General features: G+C 41.7%; 1 protein-coding gene across 5 annotated transcripts in view; it reads left to right on the top strand.

Annotated features, from left to right (window-relative positions):
- Positions 1–17,307, top strand: part of SYT1 (synaptotagmin 1) — a 738,111-nt gene that overhangs the window by 492,533 nt on the left and 228,271 nt on the right. For all 5 annotated transcript variants that reach the window (XM_040343936.1, XM_040343935.1, XM_040343939.1 and 2 more), the window contains one exon: positions 13,317–13,500. In XM_040343936.1, coding sequence (XP_040199870.1) covers positions 13,332–13,500 — 169 coding nt within the window. In that variant the 5' untranslated portion in view covers positions 13,317–13,331. The remainder of the gene's footprint in view (positions 1–13,316; positions 13,501–17,307) is intronic.

The following is a 17,307-nucleotide window of genomic DNA, read 5'->3' as shown; positions in this document are numbered from 1 at the left end:
GTTTGGTTCCAACTCTGCAAAATGCAGGCAACTTAACACTAGTAATTTAATTTAAATAAAAATTACTACTAAAGGGTAAGATCTTAACAAGATAAGCTAAAAATGATAAATGTTGCAGATCCATAACTAAATAAAACTACAGTACAGCAAATCTAGCCTAACCTGGCCAAAGGCAAAACATATTATTCACACATTAGAAAATAACTTGCTAATGATCTTGTTCTTCAGTCATATATACATGAACATGCATGTTCATTTCCTATGACCATTTTTTGCAGGTTTGCACACACCAATTAGGCTCTCATTGGATATGTTAGTGCTTTTGATTACATTATGCTAGTGAAAAGTCAAGGAATCTTGGGCCAGATCCTCAAAAGAGATACGGCGGAGTAACTGCTGTTACTCCATCGTATCCCTTGTCCTAACTTTGGAACTGATCCACAGAAGCAGTTTTCCAAAGTTAGGCAGAAGATCCGGCATGTGTAATTGAATTACACTGCCGAATCTTAGGATGCAGTACCGCATCCGCAGCTGGGGGCATTTCGAGTCGAAATGTCGTTTCTAGTATGCAAATTAGCACTTAAGGCGATCCACAAAGCTTTCCAGCTTCGTTTTTTTCGCCGTAAGTTTTAGTTTGCAAGTGTAAAACTAGGGCTGGTGTTACAAAGTGTAAACTAGTCCAAAAGCCCATTCCAGCGACGGCATTTGGTATGCATTCCCGAGGGAGAACTCCACGGCAATTTGTAAAAACAAAACCGGCATGGGTTTCCCCCCAGGAGCATACCAGGCCCTTAGGTCTGGTATGGGTTGTAAGGAGACCCCCCTACGCCGAAAAATTGACGTAGGGGGTCCCCCTACAATCCATACCAGACCCGTATCCAAAGCACGCTACCCGGCCGGTCAAGAAAGGAGTGGGGACGAGCGAGCGTCCCCCCCCTCCTGAGCCGTGCCAGGCCGCATGCCCTCAACATGGGGGGTTGGGTGCTTTGGGGCAGGGGGGCGCACTGCGGGCCCCCCCACCTCAGAGCACCCTGTCCCCATGTTGATGAGGACAGGACCTCTTCCCGACAACCCTTGCCGTTGGTTGTCGGGGTCTGCGGGCGGGGGCTTATCGGAATCTGGGAGTCCCCTCAAATAAGGGGGCCCCCAGATACCGGCCCCCCACCCTAAGTGAATGGATATGGGGTACATCGTACCCTTATCCATTCACCTGTAGGCAAAAAGTTAAAGTTAGTAAACACACAACACAAGGGTTTTTAAAATAATTTATTATTCTGCTCCGGATGCCCCCCCTGTCTTCTTTATTAGCTCTATTAGCAGGGGGGGCTTCTTCTTCCACTCTCCGGGGGGGGTTTCTTCTTCCGCTCTCCGGGGGGGGGCTTCTCCGCTCTCCGGGGGTCTTCTTCCATCTTCTCCCCTCTTCCGCTGTTGACTCGGCGAACCCCGGTTCTTCTGCAGATGTCCGGTGCCTTCTTCTTCAGCGCTGGCTGCCTGCTATCTTTGTGTGTTAGCTCAATTTCTAACAGGCAGCCGGCGCGGTCTTCTGTGACGTCAGGGTCTTCTCTTCTGTTCTTCTCCCCTCTTCCGATGTTGACTTGTCGCATCTTGTCGCTGTAATGATGGAAGCGCGCCTTGCATCCCATTTATATAGGCATCACCGTCCCATCATGCTCCGGTAGGTACCCACGTGGTGGGTGCACGTGGGTAGGCACCCACCACGTGGGTACCTACCGGAGCATGATGGGACGGTGATGCCTATATAAATGGGATGCAAGGCGCGCTTCCATCATTACAGCGACAAGATGCGACGAGTCAACATCGGAAGAGGGGAGAAGAACAGAAGAGAAGACCCTGACGTCACAGAAGACCGCGCCGGCTGCCTGTTAGAAATTGAGCTAACACACAAAGATAGCAGGCAGCCAGCGCTGAAGAAGAAGGCACCGGACATCTGCAGAAGAACCGGGGTTCGCCGAGTCAACAGCGGAAGAGGGGAGAAGATAGAAGAAGACCCCCGGAGTCCGGAGAAGCCCCCCCCCCCGGAGAGCGGAAGAAGAAACCCCCCCCCGGAGAGCGGAGAAGACCCCCGGAGAGTGGAAGAAGAAGCCCCCCCTGGTAATAGAGCTAATAAAGAAGACAGGGGGGGCATCCGGAGCAGAATAATAAATTATTTTAAAAACCCTTGTGTTGTGTGTTTACTAACTTTAACTTTTTGCCTACAGGTGAATGGATAGGGGTACGATGTACCCCATATCCATTCACTTAGGGTGGGGGGCCGGTATCTGGGGGCCCCCTTATTTGAGGGGACTCCCAGATTCCTATAAGCCCCCGCCCGCAGACCCCGACAACCAACGGCAAGGGTTGTCGGGAAGAGGTCCTGTCCTCATCAACATGGGGACAGGGTGCTCTGAGGTGGGGGGGCCCGCAGTGCGCCCCCCTGCCCCAGAGCACCCAACCCCCCCATGTTGAGGGCATGCGGCCTGGCACGGCTCAGGAGGGGGGGGCGCTCGCTCGTCCCCACTCCCTTCCTGACCGGCCGGGTAGCGTGCTTTGGATACGGGTCTGGTATGGATTGTAGGGGGACCCCCTACGTCGATTTTTCGGCGTAGGGGGGTCTCCTTACAACCTATACCAGACCTAAGGGCCTGGTATGCTCCTGGGGGGTGAACCCATGCCGGTTTTTTCTTTGAAAATTGGCATGGAGTTCTCCCTCAGGAATGCATGCCGAGCGACGCTGTCATTTTTTTTTTTCCCGACGCAACTTTTTTAAGCCGTCGCGATCCTCAAAACTCGGCGTAACGTAACTTCGCGCATGCGCAGTACGGCTGGCGCGGGAGCGCGCCTCATTTAAATGGGACTCGCCCCATTTGAATAGGAACGCCTTGCGCCGGCGGAATTTTAGTTACACAGCCTGAAATTTCTAGATAAGTGCTTTGAGGATCGGGCACTTAGGTAGAAATTTTAAGGCAGTGTAACTTAAATGGGATTTTTTAAGTTACGCCAGGTTTTTGTGGATCTGGCCCTATGTATTTTATTAATACTCTTGTTATTTAGAAATATTTGTTATAAATTAATTTGCTATATTTATCAGATCCATAGTGTGTGGAAAAATACATTGTTTATTAAAAATTTGTATTTTGTTATATAATCTATATAAAAAATTAAGTGAGAAAGTATTCTAACTAATGGCAGCTCTACAGAAATTTGAGAATCTCTTTGTAGAGTAACATCATTTCAATTCTCATCTATATTTTTTAACTGAATTTAGGGATTTCTATTTTGATATTTAGCATCTGAGATATTTTACAGCTGTTGGTGTCATTCCCCCTGACAAGTGCAGTAATGTAATTTATTCATTTCCTAATTTAATTTTGTGAGGTTTTCAGTTAATGATCCTTCTCAGGATCATTTTCTTCAAGGCCTAACTGGATTTTTTTAACACTACAAATATTTTTATTGATGTTTACCGGAATTTGCATAAAGTGAAAATGAATGTATATGATGTAATATTTCTTATAATGTCTCAAGTTAAACAAGCATAAAAACAAATCATATAGCCTCAAATTTTGTGTTTTCAGTTATTTTAAAGTTACAAGTGCATCTATAGAGATACAGTACATACAGTACATGAAAATAAGTTTGAAATACAGTATTTTTAATCCCTACCCACTGTATACTTGTCTTACTTAACTTCAGTCTTTAAAGTCAAGATGAATCATAACACAGGTAGGAATATACAATACAATGAATATCCTCAGGATACTTGCACATAATAAAGTACCGTATTTATCGCAGTATAACGCGCTCTGGCGTATACCGCGCACCCCCAATGTGGCCCCCAATCCTGTGGGAAAAAAAGATTTTTAGTTTTTTTGTACTTACAGTTTTGATGTCTTGCGCGGCGTCCATCTGCGGCCTCGTCGGGTCCGGCGTCCTTCTGCAGCTTCGGGTGTCCTCTTCGGCGGGTCCGGCGTCTGTATTCGGCGGGTCGGGTGTCCATCTTCGGCGGGTCCGGTGTCCATCTTCGGCGGGTCCGGTGTCCATCTTCGGCGGGTCCGGTGTCCATCTTCGGCGGGTCCGGCGTCCATCTTCGGCGGCGTCCTATCGCTCGTTTCCCGCCACGACTTTGAATACTGCGCCCGCATATAGCGAGCGCAGTACACTCGTGAATCTTCGGGCAGGCTCGGGCGCCTCTCGCACTGACGTCCTGTACGCTCAGGACGTCAGTACGAGAGGCGCCGAGACTGGCCGAAGATTCACGAGTGTACTGCGCTCGCTATATGCGGGCGCAGTATTCAAACTCATGGCGGGAAACCGGGTATCGGCGTATATCGCGCACCCACGATTTTGCCCTGATTTTCAGGGCAAAATAGTGCGCGGTATACGCCGATAAATACGGTAATCTTTTTCAATAACAGCCCCTAAAAACATTTCAGAGCATTAAACCAAAGTCTTTATAATCTAAAATCGTGGCAGGAAACCTTTGAGAGGTGAGGTGGAGATCTACTTGGACAACATGGAAATGATCAAACATCACCGGGGTGTTGACAAGGACAGCACAGGGAAAACTTAAAAAAAATTGGAAAATTTGAAAAATTATGTCATTATAAAAGCATAAACTTAGCCTGCATTAAACGTTAGCTTTAGTGAGAATGCAACATTCATTTACATTTACACATTTTTTTCATGTTTGGGGAATAGTTGGTCAGCCCCACAAGTCTGATGCAGGAGTCCATCATAAAAGCAGAACATTTGGTACTGTAGGCTAACTTGCTCGACTAGTTTTCGGTCTGGCTGCCATCAATACTAGCCTGGCAGTCTCCTCTGAGTTCTGGCCAATATAGGAAGTAGGTAGAGCAGAGTAAAGGTCAGTAGTGTGCAGGGCAGTGTACATAGTTCAGTAAAGGTCCGTAATAGGTATGGAAGTGTACAGAGATTAGTATAATGTGGGGCAGTGTACAGAGGTCAGTAGTGTGTAGGACAAAGGTCAGCAGGATGCAGGGCAATCAGTAGGGTGCACTACTGAGGACCCAGGAGGGCACAGTACTAGGGGCTCATGAAGGCATGATACAGGGAAGTCAGGAGAAAACAATGCAGGGGGTTAGGAGGGCACAACACAGCGGTGTCAGAAGGGCACACCCCTGGGGGCAAACCCCTGGGAGCTCAAGGGGGCATGCCACTAGGGCATCAGGAGGGCACACCACTTGGGTGTCAGGAGGGCACAGAAGGGGTTTCCTGATGCAGAGCAGCACTGGTAAGCTTGTGTGTTAGGTCCACCTGTTCCAGTGCTAATCCCAGTCAGTACGCCTCTCTCATCCATCCCATATGATGTCATTCACAAGCACCTTGAATGGATTGAGGAGAAAGACTGGTGGGGATCAGCACAGTACACTCTGAGAATGGGCTCAGGCACATTCACAAAAGAGTCTGAACCTGCCTGAGCTATACTTTCTGAATGCTGTTATAGGCAGCAGAGGCATTCCCTGTCCCCCAGCCACACGTAAGAAAAGGATGTGCTGTAGGATGGGGAATGACTTTGCTGGATAGGATTGGCTTTGACAGTTCTGGAGGTCGAGGGTTGGCAGAGGCATGGATGATCATGTTCTGCCCACAGTCGACTGGTAGATCATGACTGACCTGTTGCCCACCCCTGGCCTAAAATATCTAGCAGTCTGTATTTTATTGACATCTGTACTGTATTAAAGGTGAGTTGAACATTCCTTGGACTTTCTAAGTTTTTTACTGTTGGAGGAACGTTGTCCAATCTTCTTGAAGAGAGCTGTAGGGGATGACCTGTGATCTGTATATCTTATACACTTAGGCCGCGTACACACGGTTGGACAAAACCGATGAGAATGGACCGAGGTTCAGTTTCATCGGTCCAAACCGACCGTGTGTATAGCCCATCGGTCTGTTGTCCTTCGGTCCAAAATTTTAAAACATGTTTTTAAAATTGAACCGATGGCCCGCTGCCTGATCGGTCCAAACCGATGGTTAGTACAGAAAGCATCGGTTCAAAACCCGCGCATGCTCAGAATCAAGTCGACGCATGTTTGGAAGCATTGAACTTCATTTTATTCAGCACGTCGTGTGTTTGACGTCACCGCGTTCTGACCCGATCGGTTTTTGGAACGATGGTGTGTACGCACATCAGACCATCAGGCCACTTCAGCTGTGAACCGATGGAAATGGCCTGTCGGACCATTCTGATCGGTTTGGAACGACCGTGTGTACGCGGCCTTAGAGAACATGAGTATCAGATTCAGAAGCAAGTCAGATGCAGCATGTTTTCAGGTGCTTTTAGGGAAAAATGCTTTGCATATTACATGTGTTTGACAGTTATTTCATATTACCGTATATACTCGAGTATAAGCCGACCCGAATATAAGCTGAGGCACCTAATTTTACTACAAAAAAATGAGAATGCTTATTGACTCGAGTATAAGCCTAGGGTGGGAAATGCAGCAACTACTGTAAGTGGAAAAGAGGGTCAACAATGCCTATTTCCTGCCTCATTGTGCCCATTTGCAGCCTCACTGTGCCCATTTGCAGCCTCACTGTGCCCATTTGCAGCCTCACTGTGACGATCTCCAGCCTCACTGTGCCCATTTGCAGCCTCACTGTGCCCACCTGTCTCATCAGTGCCCATCTGCAGCCTCATGTACCTTGTTGCATGCTGTACTCATGTACCTTGTTTCAGGTGTTCTGTCAAAAGTTCCAACTTCTCCCACTGTGTTAACTGTAGTCGGCGGCCGTTGCCGGGTCTACTGCACATGCGCGAGCGCATCCTTCGTTTAATGCATGATAATCCCCCATCACACCAAGAAAGATGTTCTTGTGGACGTGCTTGTGTATGTGCAGTACACCCGGCAATGGCCGCCGACTACAGTTAACTGAGACTAGAGTATAAGCTGAGGGGGGCTTTATTAGCATAAAAAATGTGCTGAAAAAGTCTGCTTATACACGAGTATATACGATAACTTGTACAGAGAAAAAAGGAAAAGCAGAATGATGCATGTCAAAAACAAATAAAAATTAACACCACTGCACATACGCATGCTTAAAATGCTAGCATGCTGGATTTTAACAGTGCTTTCAAAATACAAGTCAAAACCAAAACGTACATTATTATGTGTTATTACCCTAAGCTGAGTTTGAGGCGTTTTGTATTTCTTCTGTTCTGCCTTGTGATTGCTTGGTTTATCATTTGTTGGCTAGTGTCAAAAAATCTTTGTATCAGTAACGAAAACAGGATTCATTTAATCCAAGCTGCAAACAAACAGTTGTAAGAAAGAAAATAAAACACTTATTTGAAGAGAGACAGGTTTCCAGTGCCTGTGGCTTCTCTTAAACTCATAATTTCAGCTAAAAAAGGTTTCAAGGTTTAAGAAAAGCTGCAATAGTTTCAAAATTGGCAAGAACGTTACACAGGTTGCTAAAGAGAGTATAACAATTAAAAATTATTATTACTACTATTATGTAATGCTACTCTCTGAGGAGTCACTGAATTATTTTGTGATTTCTCTGCACATCTGAAGATGACACACCTCTTACCGACACACCTTGAGGTATTTCAAAGAATTTATTAGTAGAAGCATAGCATAAAAGAAGAGAAGTTTATTAAGTGTACTTATACAATCAATAGGACAACAGCATTACTCTGAGAGGTGTAGTTAAACACCTGTGGTATTCTGACTAATGCCTCGTACACATGATCCGTTTTCTCAACTGGAAAACTGTGAGGAGAGCTTTTGGCTGGGAATCCCGGCCATGTGTGTATGCTCCTCGCAGTTTTTCAGACAGGAAAACTTCCCAAAAACCCCTGGACAAAAAAAAGAGAATCAGAAAACCGGCAGACTTTTGGCCGGCGGTTTTTGGCAGTTTTCCTATGGGAAAAACTGCGATGGAGCATACACATGGCCAGGATCCCTGGCCAAAGCTCCATCATAGTTTTCCTGTCAGGAAAACCGGTCGTGTGTAGGGGGGAAAACTGACCGAGCAGGTTCTCGGCTTTCCCCTCTGGATTTCAGATGGGGCATAACAGTAATTATTAGAACTGAACTGCATTTACCTAGCCATGTAGCATTGCACAGAGTATGATGGCAGCAGCAGTCTCTAATCAGCCATTTTCTGTTAAGCAGCACAGCATTAGATAGCACCAGCAAATGATAGCCACGCACCACTGTTCAACATTTAGCTCAGCTAAGCTGCTCAGCACAGGAAACTGGTTGTCATCACATGGTCCCCATAGTGGCTTCCTTCCTGCATACTCCAAGCTGGTGGCACAACAGAGCCCCCTTTCTCCAGCAGTCCAGTTAACTATCTCCTTGCTCTGTTGCATAACCAATCTCCATCCTCCAGACCCAGCCAGATGAGCAATGCAAAGTGGTCTCATTAAAGATGGTTGCTGCACTTTTGCATATACAGTTTAGCCTTGTCCATAGTGCAGAAAGATAATACAGCAGCAACAAAGGAAGAAGTTCCACAGCAATTATCAGCTACAGCCCTGGTTACAAATATACAGTATATCATATATATTTATAATAAAAAGCCTTTGAGATAGCCATTGATAATTTGGAGTCTGATGTAAATTTGCATTGATTTATTGAAACCTTTGGCCAGGCTATTTAGCAGAGATAGATAAATGTGAATAACAGGCACTCCTTTAAAAATGGTCTGTCTTTATGCATAGGTGAATATTGTCTTTCCATATGCACTTAATAGGACCAAAATCTATTTTTTTTTTCTAAATATCATGTGCATTTTCCTGTAAAGAAGTGGCTGTTACAGTTGATGACCTATCAAAACAAACCATTTAACATTTTATTAGTATTATACTACTTTCTACCTGCTAAATCGATTTAAATACAGTGTCATCTCAACTCGTTTGGATACAGATATCACTTTTTCGGCTTAATATCTTTTGTTTAATTTGATGTACAGTATACTGTACAAGAACACAACATACCATTTTCTCCTCAAATATATATTATATATATATTCATCCCAAAATATGAATATGATACATGTATTCTATTTTGGGGAAACAATATGCTTTTCATCATACCCAATGTAGAATGCACCAATTTTTTTTCTTAATTTAGTGCATGTATGATTAATGGTAAGCTATGAGTGTAGCCAGCAAATGGAGGATCAGAACCAGTTGCTGGATCCAAAAAGCTTCCAAACCTGATATTTTCCTGAATAGGGGGTCATCAGCAGATGATGTACAAAGGAACCAAGTTAGGAACAGCTCCAGAGCATCCAGGGGACTTCACCCATACAACGAATGTGTAGTCAGATCCAAATAAGACATAAAATGCTGGATAGTGTAAAACCTCAAAGTATTGCATATCCATAGTAAAAACAGCATTGCATGGTAAAAAAAAGGACGGTGGCTGCCACAGAACATCCAAACATGTAAAACATGTAATACCAGGAACATACAGCTCAGCCTATGTTCCTGCTATCGCACATATTACATTTTGGATGTTCTGTGGCGGCCACCTTCCTTTTTTGCCATGCAATGCTGTTTTTACTATTGAAAAAGTATTCATTCCCTTTAAAAATGTTCCACATTTTGTCAGGTTACAACCAAAAATGTAAATTCATTTTATTGGGATTCCACTTTGTGTTGGTCTATCACATAAAGACCAACACAAAGTGGCACATAATTGTGAAGTGGAAGGAAAATGATAAATGGTTTTCAATTTTTTTTTACAAATAAATATCTGAAAAGTGTGGTGTGCATTTGTATTCAGCCCCCTTTACTCTGATACCCTAACTAAAATCTAGTGGAACCAATTGCCTTCAGAAGTCACCTATTGGTAAATAGAGTCCACCTGTGTGTAATTTAATCTGAGTAGAAATACAGCTATTCTGTGAAGCCTTCAGAGTTTTTTTGGAGAACCTTAGTGAAAAAAACATCATCATGAAGGCCAAGGAACACACCAGACAGGTCAAGGATAAAGTTGTGGAGAATTTTAAAGCAGAGTTAGGTTATAACAAAATATCCCCCGCTTTGAACATCTCACGGAGCACTGTTCAATCCATCATTGCAAAATGGAAAGAGTATGGCACAACTGCAAACCTACAAGACATGGCCGTCCACCTAAACTGACAGGCTGGACAAAGAGAGCATTAATCAAGGAAGCAGCCAAGAGGCCCATGGTAACTTTGGGGGAACTGCAGAGATCTACAGCTCAGGAGGGAGAATCTGTCCACAGGACAACTATTAGTCGTGAACTCCACAAATCTGACCTTTATGGAAGAGTGGGGAGAAGAAAGACATTGTTGAAAGAAGCCCATAATAAGTTGTGTTTGCAGTTTGCGAGAAGTCATGTAGGGGACACAGCAAATGTGGGAAAAGATGATCTGGTCAGATGAGACCAAACTTATTATTTTTTTTTGTTGTGTGAGAGGATGAATGGGTATGGAATATAGTAGAATATATGTAGAAATATTTTGTAGCAAATGTTGTTTTTTAAGATAATGTGAATTATGGAAACTGATTAAGATTCTGTATATTGAATAATGAGTAGAAATTGATATATAATGTGATATATAATGTGTATAATGTATAACTAAACGTTTTGGCTTAAAAGCGAACACAATGTGGAGAATTTCAAGGGGTATGCATACCTTTTCACAGCACTGTAGAATAACAGCAAAGTAATGGTTGAAGTCATGGAAAACTAGCACAATGATAGTTGAGTCCCCTTAGAACAAAGTAGTGAAACTAGTTTTACAATCTAATTGCAATTTTGTAATTTTAAAACTGTTTGTGAAAAGCAAATATACACGTCAACCTTAATGTTTTATCATAAAATTGTTCTGTTTGTGAACAACCAGCATTTGACATCATTTCACTTAGCCTTATGTTCTCGTCACTCTGTCTTTCTATGTGCTTTCTCCAGGCAAATCTATATAATAGAGCACATTCTGACCTCACCCAAGACCTTTCAATAGCACAGTTTGCCTCTAGCAATCATTACAAAGTACTTTAATACTTAAGTCAAATATTTCATACCCGAGTTGCTGTGAAATGACAATTACAATCTTCACCTACACATGTCCACAAGCATGATTTTGGGATCTTACAACTGTAGGAAAAATAATAACAATAATCATAATAGAACTATAAAGACAGCCATAAAAGTCTAAATGATTTCTATGGCCCTCCAATAGAATATTTTTAGATTTTTTTTTATTTAACAGCAGGACTACTAAAACACTTCTCAGAGTAAAATGCACTCATTGTTCCTTATAATTATTATTACTACACTAAAATACTTATTTAACTCATAACTGAGAGTCAATAATGGATCACAAATGTGCTTAGTAACTGCAACATTTAGGTTGCTGTATTTGCTAAATGCGAACTGAAAGATCTGCCACATAGCAAAATGCGCTACTGAAATCTGCCCTGTGCCATTAAGGCAGACACTTACACAGCTTTGGAAGTCTTTGAAATGTTATAACCCTTTTTTGTTTTCTTTTTAAACATGTTTAATGAATGAAGCCTTTTCCCAAATGAAAGGTGAATTCCAAGGGGTGTCATCACATTTTTATTAATGTCTTCAGGGGAATAGTAAAGGAGAAGCATGGAAATAAAAAAAAATTACCAGCTCTCCGTTCACTCTGAGCAGAGAGAAGAGACCATCAGTCACCACTCTCCGCTCTGCTAATCTTGTGCTTTCTGGAGTGGACTGGGTCAAGCTCTCAGTAGGAGTGGATAGCTCAGGCCAGCTGCCAATCAGGCATCTGGGTGGATCCCGAAATTCAATATATATATTATAGATTATAGATATATATATATATAGATATACAGTATATATAGTATATCTTCTTAGAAAGCCCAGAATGTTAAACCTTCTGCTGTAGGCCAAAAGCTTGATGATACAAAAAAACATTTGTATATTTAGTATTAGTGTTTTCCAAAAATAAATACAATTAACCTACATGTATTGTCATTTTTTTCAAATGTTAACCACTTAAGGACTGCCCCACATACATATACTGAGGCAGGGCGGCCCTTAGGTGCAAAGCCACATACCTGTACGTGGATTCTTCTATCGGCTCTGGAGAGATCTTGTGTTCCTACTAAACGCAGATGTCTCTCTTCCTCGAGGCAGTCCATCCCCCACACAGTTAGAAATCACTCCCTAGGAGCACACCCAACTCTTTTATTCCCCCTGTTGTTAACCCCTTCCCTGTCAGTGGCATTTATACAGGTACATTTTTTAGCACTGATCAATGTCACAGACCTGTCGATGATCTCCACCATTACTAGTAAAAAACATAAAAAAAAGAAAAATTCCACAAATATATCCCATAGTTTTTAGATGCTATAACTTTTGCGCAAACCAATCAATATACCGTTTTTTTCTTTACCAAAAATATATAGCAGAATACAAATTTGTAAGTAATTTAATTTTTTTACATTTTTTTATTGGATATGTTTTATAGCAAAAAGTAAAAAATACTGTTGTGGTTTTTTTTTCAAAATTGTTGGTATTGCGCAAAAAAACGCAGAAGTGATCAAATACCACCAAAAAAAAGCAAAATTTTGGGAAAAAAATTACATCAATTTTATTTAGGTACATTGTCGCAAGACCACGCAATTTTCAGTTAAAGTAACACAGTGCAGTATTGTTGTTTCAGTAATAAAAGTATGATATGAGCATGTGTATACATTAAGAGAAAGGGAAGGCTAGTATGAACTGGTATGCTCTCCATACTTTAATCTAATGGTGGGATTTCAGTATCTCCCTGCATGTCACTAGTTATGCCTCTAGTTATCTAGTTATGCTGTTAATAATTATAAACAATTTGCATAATCATTTTCATCTGTCTTTGCATTTATCCTTTAATATGCCCTTCCACACACTCTCAGTTTAAGAACGTTATAATTTTATTTGTTTGTTTTTTGTTTTTGTAACTTTTACTACACTTTAATGTGATGAGAATGCAGTTTTATGAATTCAAGTGTAGTCTTAAAAAGTACAGTGTATTCAAAACTATCTAAGAAGTTGTGTTAATGCACTAAAATGAAAAAAAAAAAAAAGTTTAGGTCTCAAATAAGCTTGAACCACACTTACTGTATATGTATACACAGAGAAGCGTATGTGAGAAAAAAAATGTTCTTTTGTTAAATATTATATGAAACAACACCAATGAATGCACAAATGAAGTCATATTTATTTAGTGAGCAGGTGCACAGCAGATGCAGCTTTTGATGACTTTCACTAGCTGTGAGATAGAATTCATCTTGGATCTTTAGAAATAATATTTCTCCTGTTATCTTTCATCTGCAACAGTTCCTTAGGGCCAAAATGAAGTCAAGCGAGAGCCGTCATGAGGCGATGACAGCACCCCAAACAACAATTGTCGCACCTGCTTTACGGGAGAACACCACAGAGGCTGTAGCTCCAAGCGATGGGAAAGATAATCACTTTTCAAAGATCAAAGAGAAGTTCATGAACGAGCTGAATAAAATTCCATGTGAGTAACAAAAAGAAAAAAAAAACTATTTTTTTATATACCCAATGATAGCATTATAGCATCATAAAGTATTTTATTTTTATTACAATAACATAATCAAAACGCATTTTCAGTATAGTTGTAACTTACTGTGGCTTGCAATACCTTACAATCTTACATGTTTAAATGTTTTTTTGTAATTTGCCAATTAAAACAATGTCATATCAGGCTAAGCAGCTAATTATTTTTATTGATCTGCATTTGGAAGTAAGGCCCGTGCCCTGCACATCTTATCTTCCCACTCCTATTGTTTCCTTTCAGGTTTCAACTTTGAATACTTAAGCCTTTTACTTAATACTTAACTTTGGATACTTAAGAATACATGGATTGAAACTCAGCAAGTACAGGATGAATTTTGATCCCTGTACTGTATGGTTAGCTGGTTGTACACAAATCAATTCATGGATTTGTGTACAACCAACCTGTTGGGTTTCTCATGAACAATCAGTGCCAATGGCTACAGTTGGCAACACCGCTGTCAGAAAACAATATCACAGTGGGACAGATTCCTCCATCCACATAAAATGTTTGGATGGGGGAATCCAAGCATTTTCTTTTGTTCAACTGGCTGGTTGAACAAAAAAAAATGCATATTGTATGGGCTGCCTTAAAGTGATACTGAAATCACAAGTTAACTCCTAACTGTAACAGGCAGGGGAATTGACTGATTGATCAGACAAAGAGTAGTTTTAACTTGAAGTTTTCTAAACAGGGGCAAATTAGGAATAACAATGCAAACAGGTTCCAAATGGCAAGGACACTGTTGGACCAATTTTATTGAGAACACTAGGTGACAGTACAGTGCAGTCTCCATAAGGCTCTGTAGTCGCAGATACTAAAGAACGATTACTGTTTCAGTAAATAGTACAGTACATTAGCAGAAACTTCCTATTTAACTCAACAACAATGTTTCTCACAGTGAGGTTCACAGAAGCTCCCAGCACACAGACAAACAGCTAAAGTTATCCCTGGAGTGGAACCACAGGTGGGTGCCTGGAAATGCGAGACCATACCACTTGAAGCACAAGCAGCTAGGTCTTCTGTAGAAGCTTCATGTTATTGGACTCCTGCCTTGCTGCCTGAACGCAGGTCTTTACAGTGAAGGTTCACAAACCTGGCTGCAGATCACATGCTTAACTTACAGTTGCAAGAAAAAGTATGTGAACCCTTTTGGAATGATATGGATTTATGCACAAATTGGTCATAAAATGTGATCTGATCTTCATCAACAATAGACAATTACAGTCTGCTTAAACTAATACCACACAAATAATTAAATGTTACCATGTTTTTATTGAACACACCATGTAAACATTCACAGTGCAGGTGGAAAAAGTATGTGAACCCCTAGACTAATGACATCTCCAAGAGCTAATTGTAGCGAGGTGTCAGCCAACTGGAGTCCAATCAATGAGATGAGTTTGGAGGTGTTGGTTACAGCTGTCCTGCACTATAAAAAACACACACCAAATTTGGGTTTGCTTTTCACAAGAAGCATTTCCTGATGTGAATGATGCCTTGCACAAAAGAGCTCTCAGAAGACCTAGGATTAAGAATTGTTGACTTGCATAAAGCTGGAAAGGGTTATAAAGTATCTCCAAAAGCCTTGCTGTTCATCAGTCCACAGTAAGACAAATTTTCTATAAATGGAAAAAGTTCAGCACTGTTACTACTCTCCCTAGGAGTGGCCGTCCTGTAAAGATGACTGCAAGAGCTCAGCGCAGACTGCTCAATGAGGTGAAGAAAAATCCTAGAGTGTCAGCTAAAGACTTACAAAAGTCTCTGGCATATGCTAACATACCTGTTAGCGAATCTACGATACGTAAAACACTAAACAAGAATGGATTTCATGGTAGGATACCACAGAGGAAGCCACTGCTGTCCAAAAAAAACAAGAGCACCTGGAGGTTCCACAGAAGTACTGGCAAAATATTCTGCGGACAGATGAAACCAAAGTTGAGTTGTTTGGAAGAAACACACAACACTATGTGTGGAGAAAAAGAGGCACAGCACACCAACATTAAAACCTCATCCCTACTGGGAAGTATGGTGGTGGGGGCATCATGGTTTGGGGCTACTTTGCTGCATCAGGGCCTGGACGGATTGCTATCATCGAAGGAAAAATGTATTCCCAAGTTTATCAAGACATTTTGCAAGAGAACTTAAGGCCATCTGTCCACCAGCTGAAGCTCAACAGAAGATGGGTGTTACAACAGGACAACAACCCAAAGCATAGAAGTAAATCAACAACAGAATGGCTTAAACAGAAGAAAATACGCCTTCTGGAGTGGCCCAGTCAGAGTCCTGACCTCAACCCGATTGAGATGCTGTGGCATGACCTCAAGAAAGCGATTCACACCAGACATCCCAAGAATATTGCTGAACAGAAACAGTTCTGTAAAGAGGAATGGTCAATAATTACTCCTGACCGTTGTGCACGTCTGATCTGCAACTACATGGAACGTTTGGTTGAAGTTATTGCTGCCAAAGGAGGTTCAACCAGTTATTAAATCCAAGGGTTCACATACTTTTTCCACCTGCACTGTGAATGTGTACATGGTGTGTTCAATAAAAACATGGTAACATTTAAGTATTTGTGTGTTATTAGTTTAAGCAGATTGTGATTGTCTATTGTTGTGACTTAGATGAAGATCAGATTGTATGACCAATTTGTGCAGAAATCCATATCATTCCAAAAGGGTTCACATACTTTTTCTTGCAACTGTACATACTAACAACCAGGGTTTTTTTTTGAGCCAGAATTTGGTGGAACGCTGTTTGCACTAATCACTACCATCTTCTGTGTGCTATTTCCAGGCAACCAGGGCATACTTGGGGAATTTACTGGTTGGTGTCCTGGGTCCAGACACCACGTCTGCCAGCATTTTTTTCTTATTCCTGTGGTACATCAGGAGTCGACTCATGTCCCCGCCTGTCAGACCTTTGCAACACAGAGCCGAATGAAGTGACCGGGCTGTATGGTACAAAAACAGTAAGATAAACTGTCAGCGCAAAATACTAGTGCATAACAAATGTAAATGGATATGGACAGAGGATAGATCTAAAAAACAGTCACGGTTCTTTAGTCCATATTCTAATATGTGGTAATAACCAGTCCTTTAAAGGAGGAGAGGAGAGGGATAGGAGGATGGTAGGCGGCAGCTGTCCTTAGAGAATGTCGGCTCTGTAAGGGGAAGACAGGGGAACAAAAAAGCGCCACCTAAGTGCAATATGTTGGTCACAATTTAATATACCCCCCACTCGCTCAGCATCTGATGTCACCTAGTGAGCATGAACGAGATGTGGCTACCGCGCATGCGCCAATGCAAGCCTGACGCTTGCCTACAGGGACCAGGATTTCTATGTTTTAGAAAGATCTTATTAATAGACAACTTTGTGTAAAAAAAAAAAAATATATTTCCTGAATTTTCCCAAAACATTTGGCAAAAATTGCATTTTCAAAATACTTACTATGCCTTTCAAGCACATACCTTGGAGTGTTTGCTTTACAAAATGGGGACATGTTATATTGTCCTGGTAAATCATAAATTGGGAAAATATATGTGTAATTTATGCTCTTTGAAAGCACAAAGGTGCTCCTTGGATTTTGGGTCCCTCTATGCACCTAGACTGTAAAAAAGTATCACACATGTGGCATCCTCATATTCAGGAGACATTGCAGAATGTTTTTTAGGGTGTAATTGTAAGTATGTCTATGCTATGTGTAAGAAATGGCTTATTAAATTTACAACTTTCTTAAATTTCCAG

Source organism: Rana temporaria, chromosome 3, assembly GCF_905171775.1.
Source record: "Rana temporaria chromosome 3, aRanTem1.1, whole genome shotgun sequence".
NCBI classification, from domain to species: Eukaryota; Metazoa; Chordata; class Amphibia; order Anura; family Ranidae; genus Rana; species Rana temporaria.
The sequence above is the reverse complement of the archived record's forward strand: the minus strand, read 5'-3'. Positions and strand labels throughout refer to the sequence as shown.